Source organism: Stylophora pistillata, chromosome 1 (assembly GCF_964205215.1).
Source record: "Stylophora pistillata chromosome 1, jaStyPist1.2, whole genome shotgun sequence".
Lineage (NCBI taxonomy): Eukaryota > Metazoa > Cnidaria > Anthozoa > Scleractinia > Pocilloporidae > Stylophora > Stylophora pistillata.
Genome location: NC_142519.1, coordinates 55,621,613 through 55,638,666, shown reverse-complemented (window position 1 = coordinate 55,638,666; position 17,054 = coordinate 55,621,613). Strand labels below are relative to the sequence as shown.

The following is a 17,054-nucleotide window of genomic DNA, read 5'->3' as shown; positions in this document are numbered from 1 at the left end:
CGCAAAGTTGTGGATGTTTATTCCTTTTTGAAGATATTCATCTTAATTTTAAAACTATCTGTTTGAAAGAGGAATTTTCCCACTTAAAAATTGGTAGAGCCGAGTAATTTTCTCCAGAGGTGATCAGGTCTTAGATCTTAGTTTTCGAGACACCCGAAATTACACTGAGACAAAATAGCTTGAAAGTCTTAACCACATACATGAATACATGAAATTTAGTGTAGGAAATTAATTATCCTGGTGCCTATGTTAAATGAATGTTAATCACTTTTAGGCCGAGGATCCTTTAAGGTGTAAGCTGGAAAATACCTTCACTTGGTTTTCGGAAATGCCGACTCTCGCGGCATATGCGCGAATTTTGTCGCACATGGTTTTCTTGGTCGAGGTCATTCCTTCGTTGAAAAACGTGGTTAGCACTTCCTTTTGTTCCTCTGAATAAATTAATCGGGATTGCCTTTCCATTTTAGAGTAAAAGGGTCAGAATTAGTTAATGGGAAACAATAACCTAAAAGTTCACGTTGTGCAGGGAAACAAAGCAGCTAGTCAAAGGGGTCAGAAAAGGGCACAAATATCTTGACAGTAGACGTCACAAGCTCACCATAGGTAAATAGACCCTACTTTGACCGCTTGAATGCGTTAATTTGATGCTAATTAAATCCGCATGTAAGCGGTTAATTTCGAGCGAATCGAGTGCACCCGTCGTGAAGAAACTTCCTGCTGGTGCTTAAGAGCGAATGTTGCCAACGGTCAAACATTTGGTGGCAACACAGCTAGGGGCCCATACAAGCCGACTGTTGTTTTATAGTGAATGTACCAGATTTACCGTTTGCCTCACCAAGAGTGATATATTGCTGACTATGTACATAAATCATTGATAAACGTTGAATTACATTACCTTTGGTGTATAGTCGTCCTTTTGCCTCAAAAATGTTTTTTTTTTTAAGCGATTTTGAATATTAAAGTCTGAGTTGGTCGTTAATGTAATGCATAAAAGAAAGACAAGGGTGGAAGCCTTGTTTCGTAAGGGTTCAAGCGCCCGAGCGATTTTCCCCCCGAAAATCGCATCGCTCCGCTTTCATTGCTTTGCAGCCCCTTCTTCGGTGGCTAATGGCTCTAGATCCTCGTCATACGGAACAACACTGCCACATTCGAAAGATACTTCGTTAAAATATTCTTCGCCTTCACTTTCAGATGAACTGGAAGAAGAATTCGAGGAAGAATACATCTTAAGAAACGCCTAGAATTTCCACTGTGGAATCTGTCACAACACACGAAGCACGATGCGAAAGTGCGCATATGACGTCACAGGCCAAGTCATGCGTAAAACCGCTCGGTTGCGAGCTGAGTAATGGCGGACGGGTTTTTCGTGAATTTCGGCCAGCTATATCAAGGCGTATTTCGCTTCCATCGACCTAAAAACTATCGCATAGTACAATTCTAGCCATAGTAACTTGATTGGCGCTAAAAGATGTCAAAACCAGAGACAAAAATTTTCGTCGTAGTGGCTCTTTAAGGTCAAAAAATCCCACAGTATTTGAGCGCCTGGGATGCGTAGCAAGATTCTCGTGTGCCTCATCTGATGCCCGATATATTTTGTACGATTTCGTTCTTTAAGCGTGTGACGCCGTCACAGCCGTCACAACAGAGGATAGACTGGACTTGATTCAGACTGAACTTGATTCAGACTGGACTTGGACTGGACTTTACTCATTCGTCTGAATTGAACATTATTTTTCGTCCTGTCGAGTTTCGAGTTTACAGCTACTCTATACTTTGAGCAGGTCGAGGGGACGCGAAGGTAGGTGCATTAAGGCTATTGGAATATAGTTATAGTTATTTTATTTGTATAGAAGGCCCAAATCAGCCAATTCTTTCCATAAACAACGTCAAGTGATAAAGCTATCTTTTACATATAAACTTTTGTTGGCCTGTTTTACTTTTGATTTGAATTCTCTCCTAAACATTTCCTTAGTACTTTCGCGCAGTTGCTTTTTCTCGGCCACCCTGCTGGCCGCCAACACTAAAAGGCGCTCATAGTTATCGTGAAGATAATTAATGTAAAGTACTTAAATTAGTGTTATAAAAAGCCTCGCTTGACTACACTTGTTTAAGAGAAAAACTAGGTGTTCAAAAACTTCTTTTTCTAACATGAGCCTTTTAAAGATAATTTGTGATGGAAATTTTACAACACAAGCCTTGTATTACTGAAGTGGCTTAACAACAATGAGTGGTAATAACGCGTTGTTTATTCGCAATCTTGCTCACTCTTGTGGTCGAGAAGCAATTGTTATTCATCTTTTTCTATCCACAACAACCAGAGCCAAAGGGGAACAGCAACATCGAAAGCTTAAATTTCTTTAAACTATGTCATATCGTTTCGGATCACGACCGGTGCATACAGCGGTGTAAGGAACGCAACCTGCTTGCGACGTCAATCAAGTGTCCAAGGACTGAGTTCTGGAATCTGAGAGAAGCCGTCGCCGTCTAAATTGGCATGTACTAAAACCAGTAACACCGTAACACCCCGTAACACCGTAAAAGCCGAAACACGAATTTGACGGTGTTGTTTTGTTTTCCCATTACAGATCATGTAAAGAATAAATGTAAGGGTGTTGTAGGGTCTTGGCGCGCAAAACGTTTTCTTTGTTTTCTCATTCTATCAATCATTAGGGTGTCTCTTTGTGTAGTCGCTGTTTCTCGTCGTTCGTTAGTATTTTTCGCTGGTTAGTTAGCTTCTGTTGTTTCTATGTCACGTATTTTTCGTTCATGACTTTCTTTCGTAATATAGGCGTGAATTGCACTTTAATTTAACTAGTCGTTTTTGCATATGACCTAGTTTTTCTCAATTCAGAGTTTTAGTCTTCCGTTAGTCATACAGTAGTTCGCTTTGATCAGTTACTCCAGCTTATCTTTATTTCGCCTTTGGGCAGTTTCTATTCGCCCAGCAGTTTCGTAGAAATCGTAACAAGGTAAGTATTGTTATTTCAAGATTTTTCAGTGGTTCAGTGTATTTCTCAGTTCCCTGTCACTTTTACCAGTCCATTGTTCTAATTTCGTATTCATTTATTGTTTTTAAGTTTCAACCCACATACCGTCAACATCATTCGCACCGAATAAATCGTCTTTATCTTCGTGGTGTTGTAAGGTTACGATTACTGCAGTTACAGGTGTTACGGGGTGTTACGGTGTTCCGGGTGTTACGGTGTTCCGGGGTGTTACAATGTTACTGGTTTTAGTACATGCCCTCTAAATTTCGTCTAAGTACCAACACAAATGCAGTCTTTGTCTGGAAAAGAGATAAACAACTGTCTCTTCTGTACGTTGCCAGAATTGTTATTTGGTACGTCCCGACGGTTCCAGATACTTCTTTGCCGCTCTTGAGTTGCGAGTATTTTTACGAAAGGGGAAAAATTTGTTTCAGAAAGAGCTACCTTCGATTGACTGAGCCGGTCTGTTATATACGATATGTTTACTTGTGACGAGCTTTTACGGCTTGTTACTGTGTGTAGTGGATTGTGACGGTCTGTTACGATGTGTAACGGCCAGTTATTACTTGTGACGGGTTGTTACAGCTTTTTACTGTGTGTAGTGGCTTGTGACGCTCTTTTACGGTGTGTCACGGCTAGTTACTACTTGTGACGGGCTGTTACGGCTTGTTACTGCGTGTAGTGGCTTGTGACGCTCTGTTACGGTGTGTCACGGATAATAGGGACCTTAAGCAACCACGACGGCGACGGCAACGAGGACGTGGAAAAACAAGAGATCTAATTGGCAGAACAATAGCTCAGCACGTGCATTTTGAAACTTTGTACATTTCCTAGCCGTCCTATACAAAACAACAACATGAAATCGTCAAAATGTGCGTCGTCTGCGAACCGAAACCGCGACGGAAAATTATTTGAATTTCCATTTGGAACCCAACGCTGCTTTTATACGTCATGCTGAAGTTGAGCTGTGGCGTCGTATGAGACAGTAAGCTCATGCAGCCATTTTTAAAATTCTAACTACGATTAGAAATTCATTTTTTAATCGAAGTCTTCCTTGGCGTTGCCGTCCTGACTGCTTAAGGTCCCTAGTTACTACTTGTGACGGGCTGTTACGGCTTGTTATAGTGTGTAGTGGTTTGTGACGCTCTGTTACTGTGTTTCGTGGATAGTTACTACTTGTGACGGGCTGTTACGGCTTGTTACTGTGTGTAGTGGCTTGTGACGCTCTGTTACTGTGTGTCATGGAAACTTACCACTTGTGACGGGCTGTTACGGCTTGTTACTGTGTGTAGTGGCTTGTGACGCTCTGTTACTGTGTGTCATGGATAGTTACTACTTGTGACGGGCTTTTACGGCTTGTTACTGTGTGTTGTGGCTTGTGACGCTCTGTTACTGTGCGTCATGGATAGTTATATAATAATAATAATTATAATAATAATTTAATATTTATATTGCGCAAATTAACATGTCGATATGATCAAATGCGCATCACAACATTGTTCGGGGGACTTTGGCCAGACTGCATCAGCAGTTTACAAACAATCGAAGGAAACTTATTTGAAGATGCCCCCTCCCCCCAATTCCCAGTAAACAGGCCAGACCACGTCACAGTAATCTCGTGAGTGGGTTCTTTAACGTCCCCTGCCTAACCAAATTATCTAATTAATAGATGCAGGAGACGGAGTTACTACTTGTGACGGGCTACTACTTGTTACTACTTGTGACGGGCTGTTACGGCTTGTTACTGTGTGTAGTGGCTTGTGACGCTCTGTTACTGTGCGTCATGGATAGTTACTACTTGTGACGGGCTGTTACGGCTTGTTACTGTGTGTAGTGGCTTGTGACGCTCTGTTACTGTGTGTCACGGATAGTAGGGACCTTGCGCAATCAGGACGGCAACGCCAAGGAAGACTTCGATTAAAAAATGAATTTCTACTCTCAGTTAGAATTTCAAAAATGGTTGCAGGAGCTTACTGTCTAATACGGCGTCACAGCTCAACTTCAGCATGAGGTATAAAAGGAGCGTTGAGTTCCAAATGGAAATTAAAATAATTTGTCATCGCGGTTTCGGTTCGCAGACGACGCAAATTTTGGCGATTTCACGTTGTTGTTTTGTAAGGAAGGCTAAGAAATGTACTAAGTTTTAAAACGCACGTGCTGAGCTATTGTTCTGCCAATTAGATCTCTTGTTTTTCCACGTCCTCGTTGCCGTCGCCGTCGTGGTTGCGTAAGGTCCCTAATTACTACTTGTGACGGGCTGTTACGGCTTGTTACTGTGTGTAGCGGTTTGTGACCGTCTTTTACGGTGTGTAACCGCCAGTTACTACTTGTGACGGGCTGTTACGGCTTGTTATTGTGTGTAGTGGCTTGTGATGCTCTGTTACGGTGTGTCACGGATAGAAGGGAGCTTAAGATACAGTCGTTTTCGTGGCGACGGCGACATGGAGACCGATTAAGATTGGGGCGAGATTGACTGCGTATGCGGCCCCGCCGTCGCCCTCACGTTGGCGACGTGAGATCAGTGAGTTTGCCGTCGTGGTGAAAACGTGAGTTGATCTTGTTTGTTTTATTTAATATAATTCCAATTTTGTCACTTGTATTAAAGTGATTGCATTTATCACATTTCGCACAAATCATCACACGATGTCTCGGCCAACTCAAGAGACCTTTTGTTTTCTCTTTAGGTTAAAATGACCGAGGCAACACAGTGAAGTCCAAATCGTCGAGGTAAGTTTTGGGCACGTACGCATACAGTACTTGAATTCTTAACATAAAAGGGAATTTTTGCTTGCTGCCATTCCCTTTATCAATTCGTAGATGCACCTCGAAACCGTACACCTCAGATCTATGGAGATTTTCATTTGGAAAATTAGGGTTTTTAGACGGAAATATTTCGTACAAAACCAAGAACTCTTCATCGCCAATAAGATTAGCGTGGTAGTAAAGGACGAGGTGGCGGAATTCTTCAAACGTAACCATACTACGACAAAAAAGCCTCAATTTATAAAGCGAAACTCGACGAACTTCGAAGAATTTGCAAAGGCCAGCCGTCATCAGAATCTTAACAACTTCAATTACGGCGCGAAAACGGCAACCTCTAACCCAGTCTACCTGGGTTGTCACGTCGCCGTCTCCCCGAAAACGTCTGTATCTTAAGCTCCCTAGTTACTACTTGCGACGGGCTGTTACAGCTTGTTACTGTGTGTAGCGGTTTGTGACCGTCTTTTACGGTGTGTAACCGCCAGTTACTACTTGCGATGGGTTGTTACGGCTTGTTACTGTGTGTAGTGGCTTGTGACGTTCTGTTATATGGTGTGTCACGGCTAGTTACTACTTGTGACGGGCTGTTACGGCTTGTTACTGTGTGTAGCAGCTGGTGACGTTGTGGATCGTGCTGAGGGGAAACTTCTGAAGGACCTGGAAGAAGTCAATAATCTACAGTGCATGATAACTGAACCCACCCGAGTTACAGCTCACTCGGAGTCACTTTTGGACGTTATCCTAACCAACAATCCTGAACTGTTCAAGAAATGTGGGGTTTATCAGCCAGAAATGAGTGACCACCATATGGTGTTTGGAGAAATGATGGAGAAAGTTCACAAACACAAGACTCGCACTACTACTTTCCGGCAGACAAAAAGTACTGATTTCGAACAGCTTAACCGGGACTTGGAGGCTGCCCCCTGGCATGTAGGAGAGATTTTTTGTAATGTGGACGATCAATATGATTATTGGAAGGGACTGTTTGAGAGCGTTGTGGATAAACACGCACCTACTAAAAAGAAACGAGTCAGGGAGAACGATATACCCTATATGACTCCAGAATGGAAGCAAGCCATCAGAGATAAGAGAAAATTTGCAGTTCAATTTGCAAAGGATCGCTCTCTTGAAAACTTTGAGCTCAAACGAAAATACAGGAACATTGCAACACGGGAACGTAGAAAGGCAATAAAGGCCTACTGGTATAGAAAATCGGAAGAGCTGAAATCTAAGCCCAGCGAGTTTTTTAACACATTCAGGCCATTCATCAGTACAAAGACAAAAGACAGCAATGCTATATGTTTGAAAACTGAAGATGGCGAGGTCGAGAAAGACCAAACTGTGGTGGCTGAACTCCTAGCAGGCCATTTTAATACGGTGGCAGCGAATATAGGAGGCAATCATATCACCAGCCTAACCGAGAATGATCATAGGAACCACAGTAGTGTCAAGGCTATTGAAAGCGGTTACAAGGGGAATAAATTTCATTTCAAAGAATTTAACAAAGAGGAAGTGCAGTGTGCTCTTAAAAATCTCAATGTAAGAAAGTCGTATGGGTGGGATGTGACAGCACCACCAAAACTCTTTAAGGGAGTGGCTGAAGGAATTGCACCATCCCTGACTAGACTTTACAATAACTGCATTGACTTAGGCGAGTGGCCATCTGAATGGAAGAAAGGCGAATGGACCCCTGTATTTAAAAAGGGAGACAGACAAGACAAATCGAACTATCGTCCAATCACTTCACTTATATGTGTGGACAAGATTTTTGAACATTTACTAAGCAAACAAGTGACCAGACATTATGACCCTGCTCTGTACCACAGGATGACAGCTTATAGAAAACAACACAGCTGTGAGACAACCCTGCTGATGTTGATTGAAGACTGGAGGTCTGCAGTGGACAGAAAAGAGCTGGTAACAATATTATCTGCTGACATGAGTAAAGCATTTGACTCGTTAAGCCATCCACTCACTCTAAAAAAGCTGGATGCCTACGGTTTTAATAGCAGTTCACTTGAACTGATTAGATCATTTTTTGATAGCAGGCTAAACAGAGTAAAAATAAATGGCCACACGAGTGAATGGAGAATTATGGAACGTGGTTGCCCTCAGGGATCGTCATTTGGCCCTCTCCTCTGGAACATGTTCCAAAATGATATGGCATTTCATATCCCTGACTCAAACCTTACGCTCTATGCTGATGACCACCAATTATATGTGACAGGAAAAACCTATGAAGAAGTCGAATCTACTCTAGTGACTCAGGGTCAACAAGCACTGTTATGGTATAGGGACAACTTCCTCTTGGCAAATCCAGATAAGTTTCAGTCTCTTACGATTAACCCAAGAAACATAGATGCAGATAAGAAGGGCAGCGTTCTCACCATCGCCAATGACGTGATCAGGAAAACTGAAGAAATCAAGCTATTAGGAGTAAATATAGACAAGAACCTTAACTTTACACAACACATTAGCGAAATATGCACTAAAGCCAGCCAGAAAGTAGGAGTCCTCATGCGCTTGCGTAACCTAATACCATGCCAAGCTACGCTCATACTGTATAAAACAGCTATAATGCCACATTTAACATACAGTCATTTAGTCTGGAACTTTTGTAAATCTTCAGATGGGCGCAAAATCGAACGCATCCAAGAGCGAGCCCTGCGTGCGGTCTTCAAAACAACAACAGAGACATATGAGGAACTTCTTAAGCGTGCTAAGTTACCTACGCTTCATAATAGACGCTTACAGGACATAGCAACACTAATGTATAAAGTAAAGAACGATCTAGTACCCAGCTACATATCTGAGATATTTACTCGAAAGGGTACTCGTTATAACCTTAGGAATAGTGACTTTGAAATACCACGATTTAACACTATACGCTATGGTAAACACACACTAAGGTATCAAGGACCATATATTTGGTCCAAATTAGAAAATGGTATGCGTGAACTACCAAGCCTTAGTATCTTTAAAACTAGAATCCGTAGAGTTGACCTGGTCAGCCTAGTGGAAGACAGTGGCAACTGCTGCAATCTTTGCAGCACGTGATTTTTTTTTTTTTTTTTTTTTTTTTAATTATCTGCATGGTACAAGTATTTTTATGTTATCTGAACACTGTTGATATTTCTAAATATTTTAAAATTTTAATGCATAGTTTATCGGCTGTATTGTTACTTATTATGATACTGTACATAGTTTTTTTTATTAATTTAGTAAGTAGGTGTCCCCAATTAGCTCTATGAGCTAAATACATTGACACGGTAATAAAGATTTTATTATTATTATTATTATTATTATTACGACTTCTTATTATCTGTAACTATATTGATGTCTTGGCCAAGAGTTGTTTGAGTCATTTTCTCATGTTTGTACGGCTTGTCTGATTTCTGTGTTACGTGTTACGTGAAGTAACGCGTAACTTTTTTTAGGCTGGTTTGCGCGAAAAATATATCTGGAATGGTATGACTGGAGCACTAGGAGCCGACGAGGGGATATGGGTCCAGATTGAGCATCGACCGTGGAGGAGAGAGAAAACTGGGGCCTGGTTTTCTTAGGCGCGCAAAAGTAACGGATAGACAAGCTAATACAACATCATTTCTCCCCTTATTTAACGTCATAACATCGACATAATATAGTTCTTTCGTCGATACTGAGGTCTACACGGTAAGTGTTAGGATTTTTTCTTCATACGGGCGTTAATCTTTAAGTCTAACGATTGCGATTATTAATCCTCCTATCTAACGCTTTATCAAAATATCTAATATATAAGGGGGTTTGATAATTTAAACTTAAATATGTCATCAAGGGAATTATCTAGCCAGCAGAATGCAGCGTCAAGTTGCTTGGATTCGAAGGAGGGGCACATGATATGGGGTTTGCGATGTTACCCCATTTTCAATGCAGTATTGCGGTAAAGAACAACTCGCATTGCGATGTTGCGGTGATCTCAAACCTTACTGTGTACGATGTTTGTATGATGTTTTCAGGGATGCGGTGTTTGTTTTTTTTTCTTTGCGGTGTTGCGGTATTCAGAACCCCCTATGTCCCCTTCTCGTGAACTTGCCGGTATTTGACCGTCAAATTGCTGAGGGGAATTGCTCGGGTAATTTCTGAACACCGAAGTTAGGGATGGTTGCACACATTCAACGAACATACAAAGTTTTTGTCTTTGTGAATGTTTTATGTCAACTTTGTTAAGGCAGCGTGTCAATCACATTTTCGTGTATTCTTACTTGGTCTCTTTTAAGAAATCGTTCAAGTTCGAGTATTGAAAAGTTCGCAACAGGGTAACTTTCCAAGGCCACCACCAGGAAAGTACAGTGTATTTGATTGTTCCTTGTTCAGTCAGCGCCCAATCCAAATTTCGGCAATTCCACAATTCTACATACCCTATTTACTGGTTTTTGAAGAGGAGGCATTTTTTTCAAAACTAAGGAGCAAGTTTAGGTCTTCTAAACATTTAACGCCTTTTCGGCAAATTATATCAACTCCGTATGGAGGCCTGCCATTCTGTTCAAAATTAATTCATTTGTTTTGCAAAAATTTAAATCAATTTTGCAGTTAGTCAAATAAATATTGGCCCTGTTTGTTTTATTTTATTGTACTATCTCTATACCTATTTGTCATATTGCCCAGCTATTTATTATTTGGTGTGAAATTAATTTTGCATTACACTCGAATTTAGTAGTCCTAATTTGTTTTCGTATAAGTGTTGCAATTTTTTTTTGATCAAATTAATTATTTTAATCCATGATGCATTGCGCGCTCCTTGTCTCGGGCGTAGAGGAAACCGTCATGTTTGTTATAACTAATTGCACTCTAAACGTGACGAAGTGCAGGAATTCTTGAAGCTTTTTTTAATTGCCCCACAAGATATTGAATGGATGGAGGACCCAAGGGAGCATTCATTATTTATGGGAGGGGGTGGGCTGGCAAGATTTTCAGTGAGACTTAAAAAAAATATCCTGACCCTACTCTATGAGAATTAAAAATGTCATGACTCCTCTAGGTGTAATTGCAAAAATAGCTAGGCCCCCCCTACCCCTTAGGACTATCAAAGCAGCTAGGTTAAAAGAAGTGAAAAATATCTTGTATGGCAGGTAGTAGAAATGTTCTACAAACTTAAATCCACATTTAAGTTTGTAGAATATTCTAGATTATTATCTAGAATATTGAACAATTGCAAGATGAAGCATCTTTCATTGTTTGATTAGTTATGGGGGAACTGACATTGAACTAAAATACTTAAATCCTTTAAAAATTGTTAAATCTTTTTTGGTAGTCTATTTATGCCTTAAAACTGCCAGTGTAGTTTTAACATTTATTCTGTTGTGGAAAAATCCTCAAAAACCTATTCGACAATATCAGAGAAAAAAGCCACAGTGAAATAAGAAATAAGCAACTCCAGCAAATTGTAAACAAATTTTATTGATAAAACTGCTCCAAGTAACCACACAGTCAGCTGATTCTATTACTTACAGTGTCAGATGAGCAAAAAAGAAATTCAGTATGATCATCATACTTCAAGAAAATTTGCCATGTTTCAGCATAAGGTACAAAACCATTGCGGAAATATTGCTACCACAATAGAAACAGCCTAACCAGGTTGAGTCATTGTTTAACTACCAAGCAAAGCTATCCAAAAATGATTTTCCCTTGTATTAAATGTGGACAAATTAATGTGAAATGTGGCATAAGAAAACTCATTGGGCTTGTTTTTGAAAATACAAAAAGTTGTGGACATTCTGTTAGTTAGATACTTGGTCATAATGAGGTAATTTATGAAATTGTTTAGTAAAAATAGGTTCCACTCTCTAGTACTTTTGCAGTAACTTAATTAGTGGCCTGGATTATAAAAATCAGGCCTTTTAGGTACAGGGACATTGAATTTAATTGCAGTCACAACAAGAACTGTCCTTGTTCAGGAATCATCCCTTTTTTTAAATAAAATCACAAATTAAATCAATGCAGCAAGTTGAATGGAAAAACAAAACTGGGAAATCACAACTACCCATTTGCTTTCTTCTGGTTCAAACATTACCAACACTATAAAGCTGAAAGGCCTGATATTTCTTAAAGAAATAATATGTTTGAAGCTAGTAAAAAATCTTCCACTTAAATTTATACCACTTGCGTTTAGTTCCCAGCAGTAGCCCTTATCTAAATTCTCATCAGAGATGTCACAATACTATTGAATATGGTAACTATTGGAGATTATCACTGATACCTAATTTCTGATGCTTTCTCTGAAGTACTGGTACACTAACTTGAAGCAACTGAGTTATTTTCTTCTATAGAGAGAGTGGGGACCTCAAAAGTTCTATCTGTTCAGGTATCACATTTAACTTTCAACTTGCACAAATGTGTTTTTTTAGGTCCTCTATCCATTCAGTATCTTGCGGGGGAAGGAAAACATTGATAAATCTCGTCAGATTCTGCAGAAAAATATGTCACTTCTTCCTCTTACAATATTTCTATGAGACAATTCAAAATAGCTTCAATAATTTGCACACTTCATCATGTTCAGTGTGCAATTATTTGACACAAACATGGCCACAGTCATCTATGCCTGGGATGAGGAGCTCACTAGGCATCACAGTATCAAAAACATTTTAATTATTTGATTGTAATACATCACACAATCACAAAAATTATAGCAACACATAAGAAAAAATTAGGGCTCAAAACTGCGAGTGTAATGCAAGAAAAGTTACACACTGTACAAGGAACTGAAGGGCAATAGGAAAAATAGAAATGGTACAACAACTGCAAAATTGATTTTACTTTAATTTTAATTCTCCAAAAAGGCATTAGATGTTAAGAAGTCCTAAACTTACAATTTTGTTTTGAAAAAAAATGCTCCCTTCAAACTGATAAATAGGGTATGTAGAATTGTGGAATTTGATGAAATTTGGACTGGGTGTATAACCCCATTAATTACAACAGGCAAAGTGACACTCTACGGGCTTTTCTGGTTCTGCTTTGCTTTGACTTTTTAACCAAGGCCTTTTTTTTTCCTTTTCAATGTTTCATACTAAGAAACTGACTAATTTACTTTTGAAATATATAGCACTGAAAGGTGCTTGTTGACAAAGTTGAGTTAAAATAGAGTCTCACATTGAAGCTTTTTATTGTGCATTAATGCAGTATGGAAGTTCACGCCTAGTAGAGGTAATGACAGCAATCACCCTGATAGTTAATGACATTTTTTGCAAAAATACCTTTTCTTCTTGAACTGTTGTCTGTTAAAATTTTACCTTGCCTTTTTGGGAAAGTTAGTTTAAGTAATTAACTGAAACATGATTGAAAAAAATAAAATTTTTGGCCAAGGTTGACCCACAAAGGTTTGGAGTAACCATAACTAATGTGAATGGTAAATTTTCAGCGCCCTAGGTTAAAGATAACTTGCCTGTCAGTTGAGGGAATTGTTTAAAGCCAGGCCAGAAAACTATGGCTTTAGGACCTAAGGAACTTTTTCACTTCCTAAGGTGAGACTTTTGTGGCTGGGTGATAGGAATTCAATTTTTCTAGAAACCTAAAGGTATTTGAACTGACCAGTTCCAAAAGCTATTGTTAAGAGTAGTTTATAGTTGCCCATTTAACCCCCGACTATAGCTATTCAGAAAGCAGGTTTAAATTAATTGGGGTTTTTTATTTTGGCCTACATGCTCAGCAGCCAGTATACTCAAAAATTTATTCAGCATTTTTGAAATTTCTTCCAAAGCCATTGAAGCTATGGACTACTAAGTTGTAGGCAGAAAAGTCAAATGGCTGTCTGTTTTATCAGCTTTCCTAAGAATGATGCTGCTTTTCTCTTTGTGCTTTTTATATAATGTTTGAATTTATTTTTTGATACAAGTATATTGAACTGAAAAAGATTTAATAAAGAAAAAACACTCTGACAGCAAGTCAGAAAACATCTGAATACAGTGTGCACAATTGAAAAAAATTGTAATGTCCTTTTTATTGTAGGGAAATGACAGCTGACAAATGGGAGACTTCCCATCAGAGAGGTACTTGTAATTTAAACAAAGCCTTTTGGTGATAGTGCTTTTTACCCACTAGGGTACTCTGTGGAATAGTGATTTTTGGAAGTTGAAAATTTGTCATTTTTTATTGCATGAAAGATGTATTTACACTGCTGATTAATGTATTCCTGAAGATTTCAGCCACTTCCTGTTTTATTAACCATATTAAATATACTCTGCAAGTTAGTATTTTATGAGAATTTATGTTTTGTAAATAGCAGTTCTTTTAAAATTACAGTTGTTAATTAATATCATAAACACTGATGCAGAAGCGGCAACCGACAAATCGGCTGCACCAAAGGAGGATTAGTCGGGTATCCCTTTAGCCCTTGCGGGTTATTATCGATGAGAAGGTGTCACATTCCGTTGAATTCGAGTGCACTCGCTGGAGAGTCGACTGAATTTTAAACAGCTGTTTGTCCTTATTCAGGAGCACGGAAGGTGATTTGAACGGTTTTATGTATTCTTGTAACAGTTAAGTTGACTTAAGTACTTGAAACTGCTCTTCTCTAAATTAAAAAAAGAAACGCCTTTGTTACGAGTGGTATGCACGACTGAGTGGCTTTGTTTATGCGCTTTACTTTAACGCTTGATCGATATTTGCCTGTTGTGTTATTACTGGTGGATACTTAAGCATAATTATTATTCTGCCTGGTGGTGCCTGAATGATGGCACTTTTCAATATTAGCGAAGGTCCCCTAAGTCCCCAAATTTTGTAGCAATTTTTAATATGTGACCGTTCAAAATTGTTTAAATTGGCGCCAAAATTTTGACGTCTTTCCTCGACTAGTGTATCACCCGGCCCGCGTTTGATCGATCAATAGCCTTTGCTACCTGTATTACATGCCTCTTTTAGTACATCTGTGTAAAGGTTTGCTCCTGAATTAAAGTTAGTATCTTGTGACGGAGTGTTTTCTTTATTTCTTTTGGTAACTCGAGTCGCTTGCCACTTCTCCAGAAGACTGGCTTGTCACGGTGATTTTTCCTTTCGTCGGGTAGCAACTGCAATTTGAGACTTGTAAGTCTAGCCAGGGTATTTCTGGGGTGTTGTTGTCTCCTTTATATTCGTCATATGGTCGAATATCCGAAGCGGCAAGAGACCGATTTTCGACTCATTTGAAGTCGAAGATTATAAGCACTGAAGGTCTTTGATCTTTGCTTTCATCCTCTAGCTGTTTGGGTAAATTGAAAAAATATCACGTTGAGAAGCCTGGAAGTCTCGGACAACAAGCCGAATTGGAAAATTAGATGTAAGTCTGACTATCCAAATCCTAGCATTTGACATAAATTAGTGGCGAACGCTAGTGCACTTCGCTGTTGATCTCAACTACCTCCATATTGACTGAGTGATTACGTGACTAGAACGAATTGATAATATAGTTGGAAGTGTGGAATTGTGGGATACCTGACTAATCCTCCTTTAGCTGCACCTTGAGTTTGGCAGCTTAAATTTTGGAAAAAAAGTTTTTTAAGAGAAATCAAAAGAAATCACAAGTGTGATTGCTTCATCCAACATTGTCAAGCATGAATTCAATAATATTCAAAATGGGGTAATACTTTGAATCCCAGTTACCTTTGTTTTTCAGTTAGAATAGTATAGACATCATATCTGCTGACTTAAAGACTCATATTTGACCTTACTCTAGTATTGTTCAACCAGTATTTTGTTACTTCCAGGCAGATTTTCAATAGAGTTTTGGACCTAAGTCTTCAGTTTGTTTATTGTTCGTAGCCAGGTATTTGAGTAGGTGAAAGGGTACTGGATACAAGTAGGTTTTGAAGCATTTGTTTATGCCAGGCAAGGTTCCATGTCAAGTAATATTTAGCTGTGAAAGGGAGCTAAAGCCTCCCTTAACTGTTTCAAAGGTCTCTTATGAGGAAGGCTTAACCTCGCTGAATTGCAAAAAATGGGGGCGATTTCAATATGTACAATCTCATGGGAAGTCCCATAGCGAATGTAAAACGTGATTTTAGGTTATTGAGTTTGGGGTCACTGATCCCTCACATTGGTACTAAAGCTTTCGAAGAGAGGATTACAGAAAAGGTTGAAACAAACGAAAAAGTCAAGGTAGCTGTAAAGGGAGCTTTAGAAAAAGTATTGCCTGAAATTGAATTAGACAATGAAATGACTAGAAACGGATTCAATACTAAAAGTGAATGTGATGCCAAAAAAAAAAAAAAATGTAAGCTTATGCTAACCATATGAACAAAATGGCTTTTTCGGGAGCCACCAAACTAGTAATGATCAATTTCTATCTTGTTTATTTTTATTAATTAGGTTATTGCGGTTAGTTTGCTAGTAAGACAGACTACATCTAATTATTGATGAATAGTGTTGATTTATGCAAAGTTAGAGCACTTTTGATGTGTTCACAGATAAGTTGCACCCCTGATTTGATATGGAATTTTTGGGGGGAAAAGGTGTGGCTTATGTGCAGGTGTTTGTGGTAGTTCCAATTAATGAGAACTATAACTGGCTCACCTCATAGGTGATTAAAATATGGTAGATGTGCAATGTAAGGTGTCTTTTGTTAACTGATTATTAGATTCATATTTATGGGCTCTTTTGGCGGTAATGTGTGATGTCTCCATAAGAAAGCCCCAGTTTAGGAAGGAAGTTATCTTCTATCGGAAGCTTCGGTCTCTTGACATGGAGTCGTTTCTTAGTGATGTTGCTGACTGCCCTCTCGTCATCGACCCATCCAGCGATCTCGACCATCTAGTTCAACAGTATGACACCTTATTAAGATCAATAATGGACAAGCATGCTCCTGTCAAGCGCCGAGTTGTTACTATTAGGCCTGCTGCTCTGTGGTACACTAATGAGGTATCTGTAGAGAAGCATAAGCGACGACGCCTTGAAAGAAAATGGCGAAGAACCAGGCTGCAGGCTGATCGACAAGAATATAATCGTCAGTGCTGCGTTGTGAATAATTTGATCAAGTCGTTGAAATCCTCTTACTACACTACCATCATTACTGAAAACTCAAGTGATCAACGGGTTTTGTTTAATACAGTATCAAAACTACTACAAAAGCAATCAACTGCACGGTATCCATCATCTTGTAGCGATGCACTAGCCAATTCTTTCGCTGATTATTTCATTGACAAGATTGATCGTATCCATGCCACACTAATAGAGAAGAATTCTGCGCAAGGTAATGATGCTAATGAAGTGACTCTTGGTAACTATGTGGAATGTAACTCTGTGTTTTCAGACTTTATTAATGTCAGTTATGAAGACATCAAGGGACTTGCATTGAGATCTATT

General features: G+C 39.2%; 1 protein-coding gene across 6 annotated transcripts in view; it reads left to right on the top strand.

Annotated features, from left to right (window-relative positions):
* Positions 1 to 4,199: 4,199 nt before the first annotated feature.
* Positions 4,200 to 17,054, top strand: part of LOC111345851 (uncharacterized) — a 36,716-nt gene continuing 23,861 nt past the window's right edge. For 2 of the 6 annotated variants that reach the window (XM_088733802.1, XM_088733786.1), the window contains exons 1-4: positions 5,121 to 5,714; positions 9,165 to 9,419; positions 13,141 to 13,243; positions 13,728 to 13,768. In XM_088733802.1, coding sequence (XP_088589928.1) covers positions 13,206 to 13,243; positions 13,728 to 13,768 — 79 coding nt within the window. In that variant the 5' untranslated portion in view covers positions 5,121 to 5,714; positions 9,165 to 9,419; positions 13,141 to 13,205. Of the gene's footprint in view, positions 5,715 to 9,164; positions 9,420 to 13,140; positions 13,244 to 13,727; positions 13,769 to 17,054 lie in introns of all 6 variants that reach the window. The other 4 variants (XM_088733790.1, XM_088733807.1, XM_088733812.1 and 1 more) reach the window with 4 other exon arrangements.